Genomic DNA, 17,187 nt, shown 5'->3' with positions numbered 1-17,187 from the left:
AGCTATGTTTGTTGTTTGGAGGCTTGAGTTTTTAACCCAGGCTGTGAAACGGCAGAAGCTGTAAGGAATGTTGGCAATCCAGAGGTAAACTATATTCCTACTGTGCTTATGAATTAAATAATGTGACTTGTATAAAGAAAATAATGGTTGGGGTCTTTTTTTAAGACTAAAACCAATGTAAGTGATGAACATTTTGGTAATGCAGTAAATGATCCCTTCTCTCTTTCCTTCTTTTCAAATTCACAGGCTGCTAAGTCCATTTCTTTTGCCAAGCTCTTTATTGTCTGACAGCTTATTCAAGTTAATTTCTTCCAAATGTCCTTAAAACCTTTTGAATGAAAAAAAGTTTACTTTGTGAATAAATATTTGAGCTTTTACACACAAAAAAACCTCCTCCTTTTTCAAATGCCTACGAACTTACTCATATTTGAATGTGTATATAAAAAATGCTACAGTTTGGATTACTGAACCGGGAGTTGCTATTATGACCATGCTTGTAGAAATATTTCAGTTTAGCTGATTTGTTAGATAAACAGAATGACTGGAAACTCACGTTGTGCAATTAAGCAACTGTCCCACAGCCTTTGTTTTGTCATCAGATGCTTCTAAACCAGCAGCCTTATTTTCTAGTTTCTCTCCTGTAAAATTTAATTTATACTTTTTTTAACGGAACATAACGAAATGTATATTACTATTTTATTTTTATTTATTACATTTTCTATTTCACTGACTACCAAGGAGGCAGACATATATTCCATAGAACAGAATTAGTTTAATAAAAATCTGGACACTGAGGATGGCTTTTAAGCCAGTCACCCATGGTTTCTCTATTTTATGAAAAATAATTTAACGTTCATATATTCTCGTACTAAAGCATTGAATTTTTATGCAGGATGGTTTAATCAAAGTCTTGCAGTCATTTAGGTAAGCAACGACAGCTGAAGTTAAAGATGTAAATCAGTCCTGAACATGTCAACTTAAAGGTAACTAAGTAGCCCCCCCAGCACAATTTATTCAATGTGTATACTCAGAAATACCCATTGCATTTAGTACGGCTCATTCTCTCATAAGTGTATCTAAGGCTGCAGCTTTACCCACAGCATACATGCTATAGCTTGTACAGCTCACAACTCTATTTTTTGTTCTTCTCCCCACCTCTGCCTGTCTGAAGGAACAGGTGAAGATTTAGTGGCTGAGTTAGGGCTACCAGCGAGTGAAATGCTAGTTTTTTTAAAAAAAAGATCCTATCGCTGAGGAGGTATTTGCATACTACCTAATATCTGCTTTCACTTCCTAATGCTGTTTACATATTATTACGTTTTAGACCAGTGTTTCTCAGCCTTAGTAACTTTAAGATATGTGGACTTCAACTCCCAGAATTCCCCAGCTAGCACACTGGAAGGGGAGTTCTGGCGCTGAAGTCCACACATTTTAAAGTTACTAAGGTTGAGAAACACTGTTATGGATTATCACTGGACGAAGCCATTTTTTTACTTTTATTATAAAATCTGCCCCACTAATGTATCCAGTGCTGCTTAATAAGAATGCAGAAAATGAATCATATTATCTACACTACAAGAGCTATGCTTTTGTAATCATATGAAATTATTATTGACAAAATGAATGAATTTCAGCTGTCACAAATGTTAGCCAAGTAGTTTTGAGGATTAAAATGAGTTTATTTTCAGGCACTTAATGTGTTATATGTCCTACTCCAGATTGCAGAGCATCTGACTGAACCAAAGAGGAAAGTATCTTCTTGGAGGAAATGCAATTTGTTTTCTATATACAATAAAAACTAGAAAAGCCAGTGCATTTTGGTGTATTCTCAGACAATAATCAGCAGCAATGAGGAATAATAGTCTCTGTTAAAATATATTGTAGTCTGAAGCATTGTCTATGAGCATAATGCTAAGTCATTAATTTTAGACTATATGCATGAACAGAAAGGATCCCATAAGAAGCCTTGGATGACTTCTTCTGTATACTTCCAAGAGGAGGAATAAACCAGAATTTAATTTACTCTGTAGCAAATTCCCGGTTTGTTTAAATAAACTTTAATCAACATGACCAAAATGAATGTTCAGTTGTTTCTTGCTTGTTTACAAAGGACATTTAATGCCTAGTTCTTATATAATGGTTCACCAGGAATTTGCTAAAGCAAATTAAATTCTGGCTTATTTCTCTTCCTAGGCACATGGGAAAAAGAAGGCAGACTTTCCTCAGGACAGAACAATGGAGCAAACACTTTCTTCCATATTTGGAAAGGAGAAAGTGAATAAAGTGAGGGTCAGTTTCAGGCATGAGGCAAACCCTCTGCAAGCCAAAAGTGGGTGTTTTATTAGCTGCATCTTTCTCATTAGCCAGAGGTTTCTCACCTCTGATTTAAAATGTGTTCTATTTGCATGTAACTGAGATGTGAATTTAGCAGAGATATAATTTGCTCTAAGCACAAGGTAAGAACTTCTGCTTCTCCTTGCTACTAACCCCCCACAAGAGCATCTGCCAGCAATAGAGAAAGAATACTGTCAGCTGCAGACACACTGAATGGGTACCTAATTACTCTTTCTCCCAGAGAGCCTCAGTCATTCCAGGTATCATGGTGTATGTAGTTCTAAAACATGGTCTCAAAGATGCAGCTCAAAGAGTTTCTATTATCAGTCCCCCAAATGGCATGGAAGAAATATTTTTGCAATAAACAAATGCATTTTAATTTGTCTTACACTAAGTATTACTTAAAGCAGTGCAGTTTTGTTCATTTCAGTGGGTCTTAAATTTACATAACAGTGTGTGGTTCTGTGTCTCCATTCTCATATTTCAAATGCTCCATTTAAAGTTCTGTCCAAAAAAGGGCAAAACTTCTACCAGGAGACAGACTGAACCTATGGCACATTTCTTTAAAGTTGGAGGCTGCACAATAAATTGTTGTTTACTTCCATTGACTGTAAAATGAAGGAATGCCTGTTATCATTTGGGATATCTAGAAGAGTCAAACAAAATAGCTCAAGGCAAGGCATTAAGTCCAAACTTATTTGACAGAAAGCAGTGCTGATGAGAGACATGAGATTATGAGCACTGCACTCGTTTGAAATCCTAACTTGACCGCCCCCCAGTTCTGCCTAGCAGTGCCCAGAGTAACATATTTCCAGCTAATTTTTATGATGTTTCCATGGCTGAATGCAAAAAGCTGCACAGTGCCTATGAAATGGATTAAATATATCAAAAAGCCTCATTTCTTCATTTTGCTTTCCTAATTGACATTAACCTCAAACTTTGCATATTAGTTCAAATGTATCATCTTAAGAGTGGCAAGTATTCACCATCTACTTTTCCCCCAAATCACTATGCATTCCCCTCTTTCATTCCCCACATCTAGTACAGTAAACAGTCAGTGTGTAAACAGCAGCACGTTCGGCAAAACCTTTCACTGCACTGGTTATAATGGAACAGTACAGTTTTTTTGGTTGTTCTTCCTTTGGTTTGTCAATATAGAATGTTTTTAGGGGTGAGCTTATTTTTCGTGCTTTAGTCTATCACAATATTCTTCCAAGATAAGTTACAAGCATCCTTCAAATTCATTGTTGCTTGCTTCAGGAAGTGGAGAAGCTGCAATTTATTTTTTCAAGGCTCTGGAAAGTAGAAGGAAAAAAAAGAATTAAGGATTCTCTTTTTCATTGTATAAATAATTGAGTCTTTTGGTTTTCTAAAAAGGATGTCAGATGGTAAATTATCTGTAATGTGGTTGTGTTAAGAGTAAATCAAAACTAACTTTTAACTGTTCCACATTTTAATTTTCACATACTTATCTGAAATATTCATATACCACTTATTTTAAAAATTTCAGGGTGGTTTACAATAAAAATAATAATACATATTATGTTTGAGGTGGTTTATAATAAAAATAATAATATATATCTATTATGTTTGATCAAGAAAAATATATTAATTTTTCCTGTTTCATATACTATCACAATAATGTCACATACATTGAACAAATACTAGGTTCCAAGGATAAATGTGAAAGTATGGATAGAACCATCTTAACATTACCAATACTGTAGGAAATATGGATAATGTATCAGATAAAGTTTCTTTGCACCATGTATTTCTATACAACTTGTAAAGTAAGTTCATTGCTATAGTTCTGTGAAGAGAGATAGAAGGAATAAAGAATGTTTGGGAAAGAATAAGCAATAATTTCATAATACTCTTCAAATATCTGGGAGAATATCACACAAAAGAAGGTCATCATGTGTTTTCTATCATTCCAAAAATGGAACACAGAATAATGGGTTGAAATTGCAGGAAGGCAAATTCTGATTAAATGTTAGAAACATGTTCAGCAGTAGGAGCAGTTTGAGAGTAGAACCTATTACCTGGGAAGCTGGTTGACTCCCCTTCATTGAATGTATTTATGTAGATGTTGGAAAGCCATTTGTCAGGAAGATTTCAGTTTAAATTCATGCACCGAGCAGTGAGTGGACTCCCCACTCTGTGGACTAAATAGTCCCTTCCAATATTATGATTCTATGATCAATACATCATAGCAACAGAAAAGTTCTGTTTTGTTTGTTTACAACGTGTATATGTTTGTTGGCTGCTCTGCACCTTCCCTGAAGGAGGAAGTCATGGTAGGATTGAGATTGCTAACTACCACCCTAACAAGAGCAGTTCAATTCTGCTTCATCTATTTAGTGTATAAGTATAACTCCTTCGTAAACAAACACTTCATGTGCAGTGCAGAGTCATTAAAATTAACAGCTGTTTTGCCACTGACTTTAATTAGTTGTGAGTGCATCCTGAGGATCTTTTTAAAATAAATTATACTATACTTAAAAGTAAAGCATATGCTTGTTGGTCAAAGAGACACTGTAATTATCTGGGGAATGCAACCCATATTTTTATTTTGCCCCTTTCTTATTTTATCAGGAAGCTTTGAAGGAAAGGCTTAAAAACATGAAGGCTGGATACAGAACATTCTTGAAAAAGGGGCACATGGCATTTCTGTAAGTCACTTACCTAACGTAGTGTTCTTGCTCGTACCTTCAAAACAATCCTTTCACTTGTTCTGTATCAGGATCCAGGTCAATATCATAGAAGCAAGGCCTTGTAGGTAACCCAGGCATAGTGCTCATCTAAGGGAACAATGAACCAGGAGTTACACTTCTACAATTGTAAGCTGAAAACCACTCCATACATAGGTAGGACCATGAAGTGGAAGACCATAATGTTCTTCATGGCCCATAGAAAAGAATGAACCCAGCTCTGCTCCAGTCCCTTAATCCCTTAAAGCAAAGAATTTCTGGGAAAGGAAATAAAAGGCCATCATATGCCAAGCGCTATGGGACAAGGTTTATAAAAACGTTCTGTGTTTTAAGAGGTATAAAGCAAAGGAATACACAAGGAATGTAAATAGTTAACTACAGTGGATTGAAAGCATAAAACTTTATAAATGTAGTTCTGCATCCTATAGTAGTCTTTTCTGACCAGCTTATTTTCTATTTATTTTTAGGATTCACTTAGTAGTAAAAGCATTTCCAAAGTTATGGTTGTTATCTGTTACAGAAATAATTTTACATGATTCATACTACTGCAATATACTGAATAATTAATTGAAAATAATTTTAGCCTGGATATTGCCAACTTTGGATGGATATTTGTGTAGCCAGTAAAGATGGAATATAAGTGGACTATCTGATTTCATTTTTTTTTTTTTTTTACAAATTCTGCAGGCCAGGGAGGAAGCAGAGGACAGAGCCAGCGGAGGAGGTTGGGCAGTGGAGCAGGCGGCGGCTGTTGGTGCTGTGCAAGGCCTTGCAAGCCTTACGCAAGGCCTGCCACAGCCCTGACAGCCACCACCTTCACCCGGGGAGCCACTGCCCACATCGCCACCCTGCCTCCTCTGCCGGCTTCGTCCTGCTGCCTCCTGCTGGGCCTGGTGAGTTCCCTTTGGTAGACGAAGCTCTGCTGCCCTCCCGCGCTCGCCATGTGCATCCTGGGGCCTCACCCTCATCCAGTGCCTGGATCCTGGGCCAGCAGTGGGAGGAAGAAGATGGCATAGGTCAGCAGGGGGGCAGTGGGGGGTAGCAAGGGTAGGCGGTGGTGGCAGAGTCCAGGGTGGCCAAAAGGGCAGAGATGGAGGGGGGAGATAGGCAGGTGAGAGGAGCTGAAGGGGAGGCGAGTGTGGCAGGGTGGTGGAGCTTTGTCTGCTGAAGGGAGCTCACTGGGGCCAGCTGGGGAGGAAGCCAACGGATGAAGCCGGAAGTTCACGCAAAGTAAGAGATGCAGGAGGTCCTCACCTAACGATCACAACTGGGACTACAGGAACTGCTGTTGCTAAGTGGTGTTAACAGAGAGCTTTATAAGAATAGTATAATTAATTCTATTTATTCTAATAGTATAATTAATTCTAATAGTATAATTGATTCTATAATTCTGAAGCAGCCTAACAACTGCTTCACTTAGGAAAGGAAATTCCGATTCCAATTAGGGTCATTAAGCGAGGACTACCTGTATTTAACATTCCACAAAGTGAGGAAAGTGTTTGAACTATTCCCACCAATCTACTGGGCAAATTCCCCTCTCACCAAAGAGGGAAAGAAAGAGAAATGGATAGATAAGACTTTATTATGGTCATAGACCCAAAGACCACCATAGTAAAAACATTGTATAAAACCCAAAGAATTTTGAAACAGAAAATAAGATTCCCACTATAAAAACAGCCTCAGCAAGTTTGGGTCTGTATGTTCTTTTCCCTTTCCTGTCCATGAAATTTTCTGTAAGTTTCTTTTCCTAGTATTCTTGTATTTCTACGATCTCAGTAAATATAGATTTGGATATGATAAGAATATATAGTACTTTTCAAAGAAATGTGATAGAAAACATCCTCCACCACAGTATTTCTAGCCTTTTTCTTAACCAACTGCCAGTGAAGCTTACCCAAAGGGTATGCACTATATGGGGTAGAAATGCTCTTCTTTTCTCAGTATGTGACAACACTTAGCTGGCCAGTCTGGTTTAGAAAGAGTCAAGGAATTCCAGCGCTGAAAGCTAAACAGGGAAATCAGCGAACCAGTTCTGTGCTGTTGCAGGAAAAACTCCATGGATGTGTCCATGAAGTCTACAAGAGTCAAACTCAACTTGGACACTTCACTCTACATATCTGTTTTTGTCTCGGCTGTCATATCTGTTTTTGTGGGGAGAGTTGTCAGCCCTACAAAGTAGACCAAACTAAGGAACTAATGCCATATAGGTCAGGACTACGTTCATTGTAGTCAGAATGTGGTTCCCCCTCCTCCCTTTATCTTCAGGTGAACTAGGGAGGGACTTGTCTGAGATGTTTTCTCAAGTTATTTTCTTAGCTTAAGCTCAAGCCCCACTTATCTGACTGTTGCTTTGATAGCTCTTCTTCCTGTCCATCAAGGTGATTCCCTATTCCTTCTACAAGAGTGTTCTCCTCTCAGGGCAAAACAGGAAATCCCTGGGAGTTTTACTCTTAGTTGGAGATGACTATATGAAACCAGTTGGCCATGCCATGCCAGTGTATGGTAATTAAGGGACTGGTCCTAATTGAGCAATGCAATCAAAGAAAAATATATATATATATATAATTGTAAGGTACACAAACATTATCTTGGCAAGTAGAAACTTGTTTAATTGTTAGATTTATATCCCACCTTTCCTTCAGGAGTTTGAGGCAGTGAATATAGCATTCTCTACATTTTCCCCCCATAACAACAATTCTGCGAGACAGGTTGGGTTGAAAAAAGTAACTGGTTAAAAGTCACCTTGTGACTCTTAGAGAATATTACCTAATGTTTTAAACAAATATCCTAGTGCATCTGCCTCACATAATCCATTCACTAAATTACTACTCCTATTGTCCAAGGAAATGAAGATTAAAACAAAACTCCTTTCTCCAATCCAGAGTGGAATCTGCTTCTCTTGGTCTTTCAGTCATCAACTGCCATTGACCAACAACTAACAGAAGTCTCCACAACTTCCAAAGTCAGTCTTCTCTCCTCAGAATCTTTCTCCCCTGATTCTTAAGAGAGAACTTTAACTGCATGCTGATCCAAAATATATTGCTTTACTTAAAACTGGAAACATAAAGAAATTATGCAGAAAGTATGCAGCATGCATCTTTATGGGACCTTAACAGAATTAACTATAAGCAACTAATCAAAAGATAGAAATTTCTCCCAAGAAATTTCCAGCATCAGGTCTTGATGTAATTAAAGTCAGCTGATTGTATCCTATAACAAAATAAATGCTGTGACAAAAGTTTGTTGCAAATGCTCTTGGATCTTGGCAGGCTGGTCTGACAACAAATATGAAAACAAATATCCTAACAATGGGTAGGAACAACTAAGGGTGGTTGAATTGATAGTATTGTTACAAAGCAGAACCATTTATAAAGTACTTTCCCCCCAAATCAAGCCTGCCCAAAATGTGTCACAAGCAGACAGAAGAGGTATATAACAATTGTTAAATGAGCCAAGATGCGTATTACCAAGGAAAAGAACAATACAGAAGGTTCTGATCTCATTCTAACTAAATATGATGGCAAGAAATCCATAACTGGATCTCCTGCGGTTCTTAAAAATGTTATTTGTAACCAAGAACTGCAATGCTTGGAAAAGGAGGCATGAATCCTTTCCCCTGTATGGATCTGTGTTCTCTGAATCTGAATTCCTCATCCAAGTGCTATGTAACCTCTAGAGAAAACATCAGTTTGGGATATCCAATTGTGGTAAACACTTTTATGGAAATTCACATAAACTGAGAGCTTAAGAGACTGTGAAATAACAGAGAAGTGACAGTTGAAGCAATCTATGGAGAAAAGATTGCAGGAAGGGCTAATAGGGCTAACACTTAAAAATATTTATGCCTTCTAACAGGAACTACAACAGGAACAAAACATATTTTGTTACTCCCATTCTCTGAGAAAATTATGAAAACAAAGGAAGGTTTGTGACATTATTCATTACAATTCCCCAATTGTACACACACACACACACACACACACACACACACACACATAGACACACACATACAAATCATGTGGAAACAACTAGCTGATTTTGTAAATTGCCTTATACCTTGTAGATATAGGACATCTCCCCTTCTGAATTATATAAAGATGATAAAAACATTTTAAAATCAGAATTAGGCCAATAAACATGGGGGGCTATTGTTCCAGAAGTCTGTTCTGGATGGAGTAATGCTCTCCTAAAAGCAGCTGGTTCACAACATGTGGGTCCTTCTGGACACGCAATTCCTGATAGATCAGCAGGTAATCTGCAGCCAGAAGGGTCTTTGCCCAGCCTTTGCTGGTCTACCAGTTATGACTATTCCTAGACCAAGAGGCATTGGCTGACTACTGCAATTCACTCCACATGGAACTGCTCCTGAAGACTACCCATAAATCACAGCAGGTATTGAATGTGGTGGCCCATGTACTAAAGGGAGTGTCTCAATACATCTATACAACACTTTTTTTTCCTTGTGTCTAAAGCAGACATGTTTAAAACAGCAACAACCAGAGAACCTAACAGACTTTAGATTGGAATTGATGTCACAATTATCCATAAACAGATTCCAACTTATTTCTTTTTAAATTAACCCAGCAAAGCAGAATTACACAGATACCAATGCTTGTGAAAGGCACCCAGGTTATCCCATTGAGCAAGATCCCCAATGAGAGAAGGTTTTTTGAGGGCTGGGAAAGATTGCTGGAGGGGGAATGTATGGGAAGGTGATTTTCCTGGGCCTTTCTTTGGATCCTGTTTTCTCTGATTCTGAACTTTAGCTGATACTAGTTATATAGTACAAATTCAAACTGTAACCAGAACAGCAGAGGATCAGATATTCATTTTATAGTTTGAAAAAAGAAAAGACAGATTCTGAATTTGACAGATTTTTGCGAAGGTACACAGTATAGTACTTTAGGCCCATAACACTGTCAACAGATACTTAAGTCAGCTCCTGGGATATGTTTCACTATTGATTGAGGCACTTGGTATGAAAGGAAATTTGTTGCTGCTTAAGAAACAGGAGAAAGATTATAAGCAAGACAAATGACTTAACTTTTAGCAATAGTTTGGCTTGCATAAGAAAAAAAATGCATACTAATTTTTTTTTTTTTTTTACATTTCTAATTTTCCTCAAGATGGAACCAGTTGTCATAAATGGCCTTCATTCACAAGCCTTCCCCCATATTTATAAAAAAGAACAAGAATCCCCAAACCTGAGACTGGAAAAACAGATGCCTAGAGCAAGCAAGATGGGGGTTAGCTTGGGAGATCAACTAACATTTTAAATTTCCTAATAACAACAGATTTGGTGGCAGTATTCTTTTTCAAAAACAATTGAAATAACTAAATAGTATTTCAAGGGCATAATCTCTGTATACATGTTCAGTATCTCAAAAAAATGGTTTAGGATACACTAAATCAAAAGTGTATTCCTAAACCATTTTTAAAACTTTAGGGAGTTTTAGAAAGTTTAATAATATGTTTTTATGAAAATATATGTAGATTTACTTTATTTTTACTTAAATATGAGCGGTGAAATGTAGTAACTACTTTTAAATGTTTTATACCAATATGTAAATTTTTAAAGATATTATTAATCTAGATAATTTGGATTTTTTAAAATTAAAAGCAATGCTAACATACCCATTATTAGAAAAATAAATTAATTCTATCTCCTCTTTATGTGCTGCCATTTGCTTGTAACATCATATGAATGATAAGACCACACATACAAAATTAAGACTGACTCCCATACAAATTATGCAATCTTTCTTGAATTTACAAACACATTTTATTGTCTCAGAGGAGAAAATGAATCTGTCCTTGAAGCAATATAATCAACAACTGAAATCAGGGCAGCATTTATGAAGTTTAAATATTCCAAGCAACAGTATAAAGTATTATCTTCAACTTGGGAAGAACTTTCAAAGGTCAAAAACAACGTTCACCAAGAAGGCACAAAAAATATTAAGTCATTCCATAGACAGAAATTATTCATCCCCACTGTTAAGTAAAGAAGTAAAGCTTGAAACCAAGAATGAGATTCTGGATACTTCTATTATCTCACAATACCTTCAAATCTATCTATCAGTAATGCTTTCCCCAAAGAGAAACCTTCATGAACATTATGACCTATCTAGATTTAAAATAACTGGGTGGATGGTAGAAGAACTACACAAGTTATACCTACTATTGTTACACTGATTTTTTTTTTTATTCTGCTATTCTAGGTCTTACTCTTGTTTACATCCACAAGCAATACAGGTAGTCCTTGGCTTACAATGGCAATTGGGACCAGAATTTCTGTTGCTAAGCAACATGGTTGTAAAGTGCAACATCACATGACCATGTTGCTTAGTGATGGCGATTCTGTCAGTCCAGTTGCCGTTGTTAGCAAGGACCATGTGGGTTATTAAACAAGGACCTCACCTGATTGTGATTTCCGACTTCCTGCTGGCTTCCCCATTAACTTTGCTTGTGGGAAGTCAGCAGGGAACATTGGAAATCATGATCATGTGACTGCAGGGATGCTGTGATGGCTGGAACCCTGAGGATCAGTTCTAAGTACCATTCATTCAGTGCCGTCAAAACTTTGAATGGTTGCTGAATGGTTGTAACCTGAGGACTACCTGTACTCAGAATTTTACCAGTGATGGAAATGCAGGGTAGGCAAACTTTCTCCTTTCCCTTTATAACATCCAACAACATATATACATACATACATACATATTATATGGCTGCCCATCTCACAACAATGACTCTGGGCAGCATACAAGGATTAAAACAGCTACAATGATCCATGATATCCAAAATAAACAATAAATCCTAATCATAAAAACCACATCAGCAGCAGAGATTGCCTAACCTCCTGGCCCAAATGCCTGGGGAGCAGGTTTTCAAAGCCCCGTGAAAGGCTAACAGGCTAACATTTCCAGCACTTGGAATAAAAACTGATGGAGAGAGTCTCCACCACCTACAACTAGCAGAAAATTGCCACCTTCCCAATTAACAGCTTTCCATCCATGGAAGGCTATTGCTTGATCCAAGCCACTATTCACATATTAACAGAGAGCTTTATAAGAATAGTATAAGAATAGTATAATTAAGAATTAATTATAATTCAACAGCACTTGAAAAGTAGACAGTATATTTGATAACAGTAGCAAATTCCTGAGGCCCTTAAGGTTGAGGAGTGGGGGTGCCAAATTTATTCTTCCAGAAGCCCTTGATGTCTTTATTCCATGGTCTTGCCTCCTGCTTTTAGACAGCAACCTGATAGTTTTTCACTTATCTTCCAGGAGGCAACTCACCTGGCATCTACCCCTAATTGTGGAGTCTAAGACAGATGGTGCTCTCTGTCCTGGCTTTCTGGCAATTAAAAGATCAAAATGCAAAATTGGAAATAATATCAACAGAACCACTTCCTGTCAATGTAGTGTAGAGGCATGATGACTAGAGGATTCAAGCCCTTCTTTCCACCCTTTGGGAAATAAACTAATCTCACAGGGGATAAACAAAAACAAGCTTTATTTAAAAAAGAAACACATTCTGAGATGATGCATTACTGAGCTGCCCAGTTCATGGTATAGAACAGCTTGCAAATTATGATAAAAAAGAAAAAAAGATCAAGATCAGGACAATGAGACTTAGTAATACACATGAAACAGATATAGTGCAAATTCCTGGCTACACATAATTACCAATTTCTACAGAAGTAGAACCTTCTTGAAGCAAATGTTCATCTGCTTAAATTACCTGGACCTCTCCAGCATCTTGGAAGTTCTGAAACATTAATCTGAGGCTGCTAAGGAAGGGAGAGTCAGAAAACCCTGCTAATTACCAGTCTTTTTTCCACAGATTTCTGTTCCTTGGTTTTTAAATGATCAGACCTTTCCTATCTTTAGCAAGAGGGATAGACTGGGTAATTTGCCTCTGTACGTGTGATGGAATGGAATTATGAAGGCCAGGCTCAGGAAGATAAACATTTTCTTAACTCGCCAGAGGAGCGTGGGAGCTACAAGAGGATGAGACTGGCACCTCCCTAAGGAATTCACACTGTTGTGGCTGGCTGACTTGGGAACTGGGGTTTCAGTCTGGTAAGATTCTTGCTAGAGGTTGTAGCTAATAAACATAGCTGAACTGAATTTGCATTGTCTCTTGGAGTTCCTTGGGCTAGGCCTGACAGTACGTGACAAAGAGCCATCTCTTTCGCATAGGGACATGGACTGTAAGCTGAGTACGCAGTTTGGCATCCTGATCACAATCACCACGGCAACGGAGAAAGATACTTTCCACACTGCACATTGTAAACAGAGCAGTAATTATATGGATAAAATAACAAAATTCAAATTGAAGTAATTATAAAGGATAGTTTGACATATTTGGGCCATATAGGCAAGATATATGTTTTCTCCTTTAAACAGTACACTACATGTAGAAATCAAGCAACTGGAATAAGATTTTGGCAGTGCGCCAATGTATTTAGTCAAATCAGTTTTTGTTCCATAAAACTTTATAACCAAGATACAATATAATACAAGTACATACATTTTTCAATTATTAGGGCTATGAATATAAGGAAACTATTTTTTCTCTGAAGTCAGAATGATTCCATATAAACATCTACATGTAATATAAATACAATCTCTATGAAAATTATTCCCCTAATAGTTTTCTAGTAAATAAACCATGAATATATTTTTTTCTAAACAACCCAATAAAATTGTTTAAACAGAACAACAGTCCTCCCACTGATTATAACATGTCCATATCCTCAGTTCAACCCTGATTCTGTTGTATACTCACTGGCTAGCTTAATGCAAATTGTTTTCTGAACTCAGTTCCTTCATTTGTTACATAGAAATAGCAGTCCTGTCCCACATAGTGGCATCTAAAATAAATACTAAAATAATCCATACATTGAGGTCGAAATCAACAGGATTCTTTTGCTTTTTTCCAACTAAGCCCAAAATATAGGAGTATCTTCTCTGGGAAAAACTAAGTTTCCCTGAAATACAGGAAACCTGTACACACAAAGTAGAATGAAACATATAAGCAAAATTGTGTGCAATTTGGCCATTTTTCTTTTTGCATTAGCATTACAGTGGGGATAATTTAGGAACAAAGTATTGCCTTATTCACAAGGTTGGTTTGAATCAGGTGGATGGTGAGACAACTTCAGATAAACTACAGAATTTACTGTCATCAGATGTGATTGTAGAGATATTTAATCCTAATTAGTAAAAGTAGGAAGAGTATTATACAGTATATGGCAAGAAAGAACTGAGCCAAACAAAATAAGTAGTAAAAGAAATTTGAGTATTTGCCTTGTTCTTAGTAACTAAGTTACCCCTGCTTATTGAAAGCCTAAAACACAAACAATGCTGACAATCATTTAGACCACATTAAAGGGGATATGGGTTCCCAATGGTTAACAGACATGATGGCTTATTAGTCCTGACTGACAGATAGCATGAAATAAATACCAGGTTTTAGGGAGCACTAATGGAAGATGGTTATTGCCCAACTGTCCATGTTGGTGGGCATTTTAAATAGAGCTGGTTGGCCATAGTATGATAAGAGAATATTGGGCCAGATGGGCTTTTGGCCCGATTTCATCTTATATTTGAGATATCAAAGGTGAATCCAGACATGCTGATTTTCTATTCACGTGTTCCTGCCCTTGGTGGTTGTTTTTTTTTTTGGTGCCTCTGAGTCAGTCTTGACTCCTAGCAGTTTTCCTGGCCCAATTTCAGAAGTGGTTTGCCCTTGCCTGCTGCCTAGGGCTGAGAGAGAGGGACTGGCCCAAGGTCACCCAGCTGGCTTTGTGCCTAAGGCAGGACCAGACCTCACAGACTCCCAGTTTCTAGCCTGATGGCTTAACCACTACACCAAACTGGCTCTACTTGGTACTTTTACTTAGATATTATCCAGTCATTTATATGGGCCTTTTTGCCTGTATACATTTTGTTTTTCCTGTCAATAACAGAAAGGAGGGAGGGAGAGAAAACAGTATTTATGGAAGAGAAGTGACTCTTCTGGTATGACAGGCCCTGTTCTAGGACACAGACATACTAATTAAGCTATTTTCTCTTCTGTATATAAATGATTAATTCACCATGCTTTTATGTATATAAGTAAGTATATGTAGGTCAAATAAACCAGTGAATCAATTGAACTGTATTTCTTGCTTGAGATAATAATTTCTCATTGTTTAGAAGTGCTGAGTGGTTTTTTGAAATAACAGTGTCCCATAATTTGTGATTCTGTGTGGGAATTTGAGCAAAATATTTCCCCAAATTGGAAATTAGAAGTACCTATTCCCCTATTTAGTGCAGACATCTATAGTGTGCATACTCAGCCTCTTAAAAATATCCCTTGTGTGGTCCTCTGGCTATACCTCTGAACCCATGTGAGCTCGTCTACACAAGGATACAGAACGCTTGATCTTGCAGATCACCAAACAAGTAGGGTGAATAGGAGTTAACTTGAAACAAAAGAAGTTTGTGTAGATCTGCCATGCGGAATGTGCGGCTGCCTAATACACAAAATCCCACATAGATACATTCCTAATAAAATATTACTAATAATATTGCTCTTTTTATATTTGACAAATATAATGTTCTTAATAACTGTATAATTAAAGTTGCAGATTACAATGAGAAATTATAGCCCAAATAACTTGGAAAACTGAGTCACACTTAAATGCTTCTGTTATTTTTGCTGCATTCTTGGCTCCTGTTTCATGAAGACACACTTCCCTCCTATGCAGTTTAAAATTAGATGAACAAAAATTCTTGGTCTTTGAAAACAACTTATTTAATATGTTATGAATGATACTATTTCCTGGGACAATTTTGTTCCATATAAATTGAAACTGCATCCTTGTGCTGCAGTTTTAACTATCAGTTCTAATTGCATATATGTTGAGTATATGTCTGATCTCTGAGATTAAGAAAATGTGTTCATGTTAAGAAGATCCAAGCCCTACAATCAAATCTAAAAGTTGATGAAATCTTGTTTTATTAAAAGAAGTTAATTTTTACTGAAATATTCTGGCACCTACATCTTCACTCTTCAGTCAGGAACATATCATATCGTTTAGAATTCCACCTCCTCTTACTTCCTCTCTTCTGTAACTTCAAGTAAATTGAAGTTTCTCCACATGAGCAATTCTTAAATAACAAACAGCTCAAGAATATACAGATTTCTGCAATATATATTTAAGTAAAGTGATGCCATCAACTACTAAAATATTTTCCCACTGAAGGCATACAAGAAAGTTCAAGCAGCTTCTAAAACTTAATTCTCTCTGCCTTGCTGGCAAATTTATAGGTTCACAGCTAACCAGAAGTTCCAGTTATACTTAATTTGCTTTCATGTGTATTTTGACTGGAAGAAATAATATTGTGATGTATAAAATATCTATATCAAACTATGAATACTTACTGTCTTTCGGACTTCTGTATCTGAGTCCAAAAGCACTAGTTAATCCCACTACACATGCCTAAAGATTATTTTTTGAGATAATTATTTAGGACTACATTTATGTTAGATCCTTAACTTTTGGTTAAATGTAACCCACAAAAGCAGATACAATTGACTTTGCTACTCAAAGAAAAAACTAAAAAGGAAAAGGTCACAGTCATTGCTCAGAACTTCTGTTTATGAGGGTTACAGAACCCTAAGCAGCAGCACTTCTGCAACATTTTGCTGCATCTCCTACTGGAGGTAGTACCTGCATGTCAACTATTTTCCAATTTACTTGTAATACTCACCAGATATGCATACCTGTCTACCGATGAGTACTGTAGACACATTTCAGGAAATCTTGAGTAAAGCAATTGGTACATTTAGACTAGGTGAAGCACATGTGCAAGTAAGAGTTTAGTATGGGAAAATCCTGTGTTTTACTGACATGGTTAATTAAAATAAATACCTTGTTTCTGCAATTAAACAGCAGCCTGTTTCCCATACTCTAAGCTCCTTCATGCCTCTGACAAAGCTGAAACATTTCGCCTCTGGCTAGAAACGTTGTATGCAAACACAGTACCTTCAATCCAGACACTTCAGATCACATTTTCTATGTACAGCATATGGACTTAACAGATTAAGGATTCTAACATAGTAGTCCTTGATATATTAATTAATG

At 37.0% G+C, this 17,187-nt stretch overlaps 1 protein-coding gene across 1 annotated transcript in view; it reads right to left on the bottom strand.

The window, feature by feature from the left end:
• Positions 1-202: 202 nt before the first annotated feature.
• Positions 203-17,187, bottom strand: part of MTHFD1L (methylenetetrahydrofolate dehydrogenase (NADP+ dependent) 1 like) — a 135,853-nt gene continuing 118,868 nt past the window's right edge. The window contains exons 27-28 of the mRNA XM_088141979.1: positions 5,020-5,135; positions 203-3,629 (exon numbers count right to left, since the gene is read on the bottom strand). Coding sequence (XP_087998105.1) covers positions 5,046-5,135 — 90 coding nt within the window. The 3' untranslated portion in view covers positions 203-3,629; positions 5,020-5,045. The remainder of the gene's footprint in view (positions 3,630-5,019; positions 5,136-17,187) is intronic.

This window comes from Python bivittatus, unplaced genomic scaffold (genome assembly GCF_059951505.1).
Source record: "Python bivittatus isolate LINGU-HERP-01145 unplaced genomic scaffold, Pbiv_v1 ctg000020_np1212, whole genome shotgun sequence".
Taxonomy (NCBI): Eukaryota; Metazoa; Chordata; class Lepidosauria; order Squamata; family Pythonidae; genus Python; species Python bivittatus.
This window is presented reverse-complemented; position numbering and strand designations above follow the sequence as displayed.